General features: G+C 28.9%; 1 protein-coding gene across 1 annotated transcript in view; it reads left to right on the forward strand.

The window, feature by feature from the left end:
* LOC117176074 (hypoxia-inducible factor 1-alpha-like) overlaps positions 1-9463 on the forward strand; it is a 245644-nt gene that overhangs the window by 45794 nt on the left and 190387 nt on the right. The window contains exon 2 of the mRNA XM_033366087.1: positions 5189-5286. Coding sequence (XP_033221978.1) covers positions 5210-5286 — 77 coding nt within the window. The 5' untranslated portion in view covers positions 5189-5209. The remainder of the gene's footprint in view (positions 1-5188; positions 5287-9463) is intronic.

The following is a 9463-nucleotide window of genomic DNA, read 5'->3' on the forward strand; positions in this document are numbered from 1 at the left end:
CGTTGAATTTATATGACACATCGAGTTCACATGTAGGTTATCAATCAAACAAATTTGACTTAATCCAACAAAGTAACTAAAAATAAATCCTATGAAATATATGCATTCCAAGATTATTTCAAAACAGACCTGCGTGAAAAGGTGCCCTAGGGCCTAGGCGTAGGCGATATTTCGATGCGAATGTTGGCAGTACTGCTCATATTTCAGTTCTGCCAATATCGCCAAGGGGCAAAACTCGTAACCTTTACTACTTTTATTTCTTGGAAAATAAATTGCTGGTAAATGTAACTAATTTATTTGTTGTGACTACAATTACTATCCTTACTAATGTAACCTTCATAGGAGGACTAACGGCGACTTGTTGCCGTACAAAACTGGTTAGTTACTGTTACCATCGAAGTAGTTGTAGCTTATACCAACTCTACTAATAAGGAGCTTCTTGTCGCATCTAACAATTTTTTTCAGTGCAAACAAAAAATTTGACTGTTCAACAAAAAATTAATTTTCCACGAAATTGAGGCATTTTTACGGAAAAAAATGAATTTTCAAACTAAAAAATAATTTTTTTACAAAAAAACGCGAATTTTAAGTACAAAATTTCAATCTTAAATTTTTATTATTATTTATTATTTTTATTTTTAACTACAAAGTATCAATCTTAAAAAATGGGAAAGTTCTACTATCTGTTAAAAAATGAATTCTTAACAAACAAAAAAAAGTATTTTTCACTAAAAAGTTAAATTTTTAACCAGACATAAGCCAACGAGATAATTTCTTAACAAAGCGATTCAACCAAGTGTTTTAAACAAATTAGTTGAATTATCAAGCAAAGAAGAACGATGTTTAACCAAACAGTTCCATTTTCATACAAAAAATGAAATTTCTTCTATAACAGATGAAGTTTTAAGTCAAAAAGATAAATTTTCGAAGAAATAGTCGAATTTTCTGTTGAAAAATATTTTAGTCATGATTTCACGCTCAAACTATGAATTTTTTTACAAGAAATAATTTGCTACCAAAAAAATTGAATTTTCAATCCTAAGAAAAACGAATTTTTAACCGGAAAGCAGGACTTTTTAACAAAATTATGGAATTCTCTAGCCAATAGTTGCATTTTTATCAAAAAATATAAAATTTATCTTAAAGCCGAAGAATTTTTTATTTGAAAAAAGTTGAGTTTTCATCCAAAAAAGATCCCAGTTAACAAAATTGAATTTTTGTAACAAAAAAATAAGTTTCTACGAAAAAAACTGAATTCTTAATCCAAAAAGACGAATTTTTTCAACCAAAATGAATGAATTTTTAACAAAATAGTTTAATTCTCTGCCAAATAGTTGCATTTTTATCCAAAAAGTATCGATTTTGTGCTAAAACAGATGAGTTTGTAATAAAAAAAACAAATTCTTTTTATATGTAGAACTTTTATCAAGAAAATATTTTAGTTCATTTTTCAACACCAAACTATAAATTTTAAACATTTTCATTTTTCTAAAAAAAATTTAATTTCTGCTAAAGCAGGTAAACTTTAAAATAAAAAAGACAAAGTTTCAAAAACGGAGTAGAATTTTCGATCGAAAAATTAACGAAAAAATTCCATTTTCTATTAATTAAAATAAATTCTGAAATTCTCATAAATTCTCAGAGAATTTATTTCTCGGTTATATTCTTGGTAATATTCTCATTCTCGTTACCGTTCTCAAAGTAATGTAACCGTCTCAGAACTTTCAGGCCACACGAAATTGTATATTTGGTATGCTTACCAGTTCATTCATAAAATGAATAAATTTTTTTATTTTATCTCATACATATAAATTTATATGTAAAAATTATTTACAATTATATTTTAAAATTAGGTATAAAAACTTATTCATTTCATAAATGTAAATAAGAGTTTTCGATGAACATCTTATAAAAAATACAATTTTTAGCAATATAATCATCTAGATCAATGTGTCATGTATAAAATATCATTTTTTATACTCAAAACTGCTCAAAACATTAATTTTTCAAGTATTGAAGAAAATTTTTTTCCATATCTAGCCAAAATTTCAAACATACCATTTCGGCTGGCCTGAAAGTGCTCTAAGAATTTGAAATAAAAGTGAGTTTCATCATTCTTTTAATTTTTTCATGATTTTTAGAAACCAAAATCGGTGAAAGGAATCACGGGCGGGATGTTTGAATCTTTGAACCAAATAGCTGCAATCGCTGCCAGAAACGCAGCGTCTGAATTACAAAAAAGAATTTTCTGTGAATTTTTGATTGAATTTCATGTTGTATTATTAAGAAAGTTTTATATATTTTTTCCAAAATTTGGATTTAAAAACCTCCGAAAATATATATTATATGTCTCTATACACGCTAAATAAAAAAATAAAAATGACTCTCGATAAAAATAAAATTCATAAACGGAAGAAATGTTTTTATGCAATCACTAAAAATCTCTGAAAAGAATATAAATACATGAAAATTATCTAAAAATCAGAATATATTAGTAATTGCATTGCGAAATTTGAAATAAGCTAAATTGAATGACCTGTTAAAAGTTAAAGTTGAATTTATTTGTTAAAACTTCTTTTTTTTTAAATTCAAATATTTTTCAAATATATTTTTTTAAGTATCAAATTTGTAATAATGAAATATTTATCTTTTTTACATTTAATATATTAATACTCCGAAACAAACTGAACTGAAAAGTGCTCGGATTGCTAGTTTCTACTGACAAGATAAACCCTCTTGTATGTGCACAACTGAATTTGCATATCCCGACCGAGTATCTGAATCCTCGACAGAAACTTGTTCGTGATTATAGCGAGTATTACCATCATAATTCTATCATTTATATTCATTTTAATGTAAAACAATCGTTATTCATTTGGATGAGAATGCAAATTTTTAAAAAAAGTACACCAAAACTAATAAACCTTTGTAAATTGGTTAAGGACGTTTTTGTACTAAAATCCTGCATTTATAAAATAATTTAGCTACACACTTCATGAATAAATTTGCATTTGCTTAAATAAAATATTTATAATGCCTTCTGCAGGGATCAGACTCCGCCCATTTTTTTAAAATAATCCCTCTTTTTCTCTTTGGGTTTAAAAAATCCCATAAAACACCTAAAATCTAGAATTTCACACAATTTTTCCCTTTTCGTCTTCTTTTTCACAAGATTTGAATTCATTCTTTAAGAATAATAACAGAAATTTAAAACATTAGAAAACAAAGTGCTTTGAAATTCTTTTTGAATTTTTCATTATGCCGATTTTAAATATTCCCTAAACGATACATTTGCTAATTTTGTAGACTTAAGGATATTCGGCAGCGTAAAAATCGCTATCGATTTAGTCGAATAAATAAACTGAATAAGTAAATTTATTTTTGTATATTTATACTCTACATTTGGGTTGCATGATTAAATGATTGTATAGAAACAACGAATTGAGATAAAAAATAGATCACGTTAGTTATTCGAACGACACTTCAATATTGGTTTATTCATAATTGTGGAATTTTAATGAATAATTATTTTGCAATTTGTATTTTATTATAACTGTAGAATCTTTTTTAGCTGCCATCTAAATATTTTAAACGTTTGAGAGCTTTCAAGTGACAAAAATAGATTAGAAACAAATTTAAACGTCTAAAGAAACAAAAACAGAAAAGTAGTTTTTTCAAGTAGTAAAATATAGCAAAAATATTGAACCTATTTTTAAAAGCTAACTTAAAAGTAAATTTCTAGAAAACTTGCTAGAAAATTTGGAAAAATTTAAAATGGTACCTTATCGAATACTCATAAACTCGTATTTTATATGTTTTTCGTCCAAAGATCTTAAATTTTTAAAGAAAAATCAATTGTATTGTTACAAAATGTATGGTTGGAAGTACATCTCGAAATTTTCACTAAAATAAAAATGACGCCTCATTACTATTTTCAAAAAGTTAAATAATTTTTACAAATTTGAACAAATTATGAAATCATTTTTCGGATAGGATTTAGTGATTCTCAAAACTTAATTTTTGTTTAAGTTTGAAAGGTTGGCAAATAAAATAACAAAAAAGAACAACATTTCTAACTATTTGATGAAAATTTTTCAAATTTCGTAAAGAAAAAAGAATCCTAATATACTGCAGCTTTACGAATTTTTCAAGCAAGGTTTTAAGAATCATTAAATTCTCTCCGAAAATGTACTTAAAATTTTGTTTTAATTTGTAAAAATTATTAAACTTTTGAAAATAGTAATGACACAGAATAAAGTAATGATACAACTTGTTGCAGGAAATTTTTTAGAGTGATAAAATTTTATTCAGACAACTTCACGTTTTTCAAAACACACGTGTTGTCATGGAAAGCCAGAAGAATGTTTAACCGATATTTCGTTAAAGTTTATCCTGTAAAGTTAATTTTTTTGCAGCGAATCTTTCATCGGAAATCGATGTAAAGTTTATCTTCTGCTTTTTATGTGGAGGCAACATTTTTACTTTAGTGAAAGTTTCGAGATCTACTTCCAACCATACACTTTGTAACAATACAATTGATTTTTCTTTAAAATTTGAAGATCTTTGGACGAAAAGCATAGAAAATGCAAGTCTTTGAGTATTTCATAAGGCGCCATTTTGAATTGTTCAAAATTTTTACTTTTATACATTATGAAATATGTTTTTTTTTTTGACAATAATGTGGCATTTCAATTGACACTTTAAAAGTTTTCACCGAGAATCAAGAAACGAGTTTGAAAACAAAACAATGGGGCGGTTATCAATTTTAGAAATTGTAATTTTTGTTTAAATCTAGGGATCCTGCGTTTTGTAAATTTTGAAGAAAAAGCAACTTTCGTGTAGATATATTTATTCAACATATTTTAAAGATCATACTTGTTCAGAGCCAAAAGATTCCAGCGAAATATAAAAAAAATTAACTGCATTCGAAAGTGGACGGTACTTTCCCTGAATGTTAATTCCATCAGAAACTTTGAGTGCTTTGGGCCACATGTTAATATTAACCTGTTTCGCTCAAATTTGGCGGAGATAATTTTTTTGGGTTGGCAGCTGGTTTATCTACCCCCTTTTTAGATAAATGGTAGAATACTTCACTTCTCAAATGTGGCATTATCGTCTTAGCGATTCTCAAAAATCAAGTTGCCAAGTCCAAAGTTTATTTTTTGGCATAAAAAATTTTTTGTTACAGATTTTTGGAAAGTCTATAAACATGAAGGACGACGTGGATGAAGATGGTACCGAAGCTTCCTCATCCAGTTCCGTTTCTGAGGTCCAAGTGGCATATGGGTAAGTTTTGTTAAATTAAAAAAAAGTTAGGTACGCCTGAAATAATATTAGAGTCTATAGTATATCTCAGATCCAGTATTTCATGTAAAATTTTGTATAGTTAATTGAAGCAGTTTTTTATAATCAGAAAGATATGGGAAGACTTGTAATCGTATTCAGATAGTTTTTAAACGAGGAGGTTTCATAATTTTTTATCACCACACAGAAAAAAATGTGATTTTCGATAAATAAAAGGCTTCAAAATACACTGAAAGAAAATCGAACCAAGAGAGTGAACATAACTGAAGTTTAAAATGATTTTACAAGCAAACGGTCTGAAACAAAATTGAATCCCTAATTTTTTTCTGTCCGTCTCCGATTGCTTTCATGATATAAAAATATATTTAAGCGGCATTAAAAAATTGATGCCACTTTTGTTTTCTTATGTCTAATTCGTTGTACAAAAGCATCAGAAAGGAGACATTTTTTCTGAGTCTACTGTCATATCCTTGCCTGTTTCTTGATTTTATCTTGGAATTATACAATGAAGTTAGGATAAGATAAGATTAAAGAAGTCACTGGAAGAAGCTTGCAGTTACGGTGATGATTAATCGACGTCATTTTCAAATGATTGCTAACAAGAAGACTCCGAGTTCTTCACATTTAAATGAATTTAGGGGCGCGGCGCGTAATGTGGTGGACCATAATTTATCTTTCAATTTAAAGAATAATAAAGCGATTTTTGTTATGGCAAAATATAGAGAATTTAGTTCGATACCTTAAGTTTGATCTCTATCTGGTCAAAATTACATTAGAATAAATTGAATTGCTTAATTGCAGATTTTCCTAAAAAGTGCACCTGCGTCAAGTTGCATGCAATGTTCCCTTATAAAGCTTGTAAAAGTCGATAAAAAAGGACTTTTTAAAAGCAGAACAGAAAATTTAATTTCAGTAAAATAAGGCGTTACAAATAGTTTTTAAAGTTTCAATTAATAGAATGTAAGTTAAAAAGATTTTCATATGTTTTTCTTTAAAAATCTTACGTATCTATAACTTAAAAACCTACGAAGAAAGATTACAAACACGATTACGAACATAGAATAATATTCACATTTAAAAAAATATTTCTCTAAGAATATTTTTTTGTTGGACAAAATTTATTATCATTATTATTTTAGTATGTATTTTTAAAACTCTTATCTTCGATTGTTAATACTCTGGGAAAATAAAAAATTGGCCAGGGAATATGTAGGGAATTTATCAAATGAATTTCTGCGGACACTGATGTAATGTTCTTGTCAGTAATTTGTTTGCCTTATATTTATTTATTTTTTTCAGTTTCTTACTATAAACTTATTATATTTTAAGTTGAAAATTTTACTATTTGGTTAAAAATTCAAATATTTTGTTAAAAAGTCATCCTTTTTCGTTGAAAATTCGTATTTTTTTACTCCCGTTTCCCCCAGCCAATTGTGCAAAAACCGGAGTTTATATAAGGTTCATATAAAAAATCATTTGAATCCAGTTTCCTCCTCAATCATAATACATACGCGTCTGAAACTTGGCACAAACAATCCTTATTGGTCGAGAAAGTTTTAATTGTAAAAATTGTATACTTTTTCTCCAGCTTTTCGATATTTATGAAAAATAAAAATTCAAAAATAGTATGTGAATGGGAAGGTTTGTGCAATGGCCATATTTCCCTCTCCATTCTTAAGAATCTGCGCACATCTACTCGGCCAATCGCATTTACTCATTTAACCTCTGTGGTTTGAATAAAGTAAACACTGTCGACCAGTATCATTATTGATACTAAAGAATTTGATTCAATTGAATATGGATTTCTGAATAATAATACTGGAATTTATGTGAGGTCTTTCCGCGCCAGTCTTTTATAAATCATTGTTTACGATGACTCGGTGCGGGTAATATAGTTTAAAAATGCAAAACAAATTTTAAAGGCTTTTATAAGGCCTCATGATATAGAAATCTGATAACAATTTTATAATTGAAGTTTAAAATCGGCATTTTACAATGTCTTGAAGCTTTCGAATCGAAAACATCAAAAATTGAAAGCTTTTATAAAAAACTACTTTTCAAGAATTTCATTATTTGAAATGTTTGAACAAAAACTTTTTTTAAAGAAAAAAAAGTTTTGTTGTGTTTAAAAGCTGTAAATTAAAAATTAAAACGCGATAAAATTTTTTCATGAATTTCACTTTATTCATTCATTGAAGTTTGTTTATTTGCAATATAAGAACGTTGGTTGAAAATCTAAGACAGCCAAAAAGGTAATAAATTTTTTAATAAAAATTCTTCTAAAAAAAATACTACGAAAGCAACTTTACAAATAGAAAACAAAGAATTTAAATAAGAACACAAATGTACTACAAAAAAAAATTTGTTAAAGGGTGGAGTTCCAAATAGCGTAAACCGATGATTTCGTTCATACTATGTATATTTATGTATTTTGACGCGCTGATTACGAAAATAATAGTGAAAATTTGCGACTAGCCGATTTTCATGGTGAAACCATGAAAAACCATAAAAATCGCAGATTTTTGCGATTATCTCAACTAATATGCAAAATAAAAAAAATCTGAAAGAAAAGTTATAGAACTCATCGAAATACAGATTTTTTGTCTGAAAAATTGTTTTCTGTGAGTGATACTTTTCGACAAAATGAACGATATAAGGATTAAAATCGTATCTCTATTGCCCATGTACGAATTTTCCATTGGGGCATAGTCGGGCCAACTTTCTCGGCGTTGGGCTAACTTTGCCAACCAGGCATTGGCCAACATACCGAAATGATAACTATGCTCCAACTCTCTTTGCCGACTGTTGGCTACCATGGTTCGCCCAACCATGACTCCTAGAAGTTGGACCAACGGCAAAATTATAACTTTGGCCCGACCATGTTAGCCGACTATTGGTACAATATCCATTACCAAAATCGGGCCAACTATCAATAGTAGTTTGATAGGTAGTTTGATAAATATAATGCAATCACTACACATTATTTATATTTTAAAATTACTTTAAAATCTTAAAAGTCATTTAAATTCTACCGAAATTCCTTAAAAATTCTTCAAAATTAGTTAAAATCTCTTAAATTCATTAAAAATATCTTGAACTCTTTTAAATATTTTGAAATCTTCTAAAATTCGTTTATAAATTTAAAATTTTTCAAAATCAAATAACTCCGGTTAAATCTCTTGAAATTCCTGAAAGTCTGTTTAAATACTTTAAAATATTTTTAAATTACATGAAAATCCTTAAACTCTTTTGATTTAAAAGAAAATCATTTCAAATGCTTTCTAAGATATAAAATTCCTTTACTTACTTTTGAAACCATATCAAATCTATTGAAATGGAACAAAATCCCTTAAAATCACTAAAAATCTCTTGGACTCATAAAAAGTATTTTAAAGTCTCGAAAATCTCTTGAAAATTCTTTTGCTTTTTTAATTCTTTTCAAATATTTTAAACTTCTTTCAAATTACTTGAAATTTTTTTAATTCATTTATAAATTGTTTTCTCTTTTTATTAAAAAGAATGTTTAAATCCCTTTATGCCGATCTCTGGGCCGACTTTGGCCCAGAGTTGGGCCGGTAGTCGACTTTACTCGTTAACGAAAGATGTCCCATAGTTGCCCCGATGGTTGGTCCACGTTTGGGTCATTGTTGGGCCAATAGTCGGCCTAAATTTTTCAAAACTTTCTAAATCCCTTCATGCCGATCTCTGGGCCGACTTTGGCCCATAGTTGGGGCCGGTAATCGGCGTTACTCGTTAACGAAAGATGTCCCATAGTTGCCCTGATGGTTGGCCCATGTTCGGGCCAAAATTGGGTTAAAAGCCGATCCCACAATGTCTGCCAACGTTGGCTGTTTATGTTGGGCCGACATAAATATCTTATAAATATAAAAGGTGGCCCAACTTTGGCTGCCGATCTACGGCAGGCCAAAGTCGTTCCGACTTTGGGCCAACGCACCTCCTCTAGGTGCCGACCTGAATTCGCACCTGGGTGGTTTCGTTTTGGTACCGACTTACGCTCTTCATCACGGAAAGGTCATAGAAATAATGTAATATCACACCCCTGCCCCTTTTCCAATGTCTCGTGGAGGGGGGGGGAGGCATTCCCGTTACAGATCACAGAAATAATATAGTCACACCCCTGCCCCTTTTCCAACGTGCC

Source organism: Belonocnema kinseyi, chromosome 7, assembly GCF_010883055.1.
Source record: "Belonocnema kinseyi isolate 2016_QV_RU_SX_M_011 chromosome 7, B_treatae_v1, whole genome shotgun sequence".
In the NCBI taxonomy this organism is placed as follows: Eukaryota; Metazoa; Arthropoda; class Insecta; order Hymenoptera; family Cynipidae; genus Belonocnema; species Belonocnema kinseyi.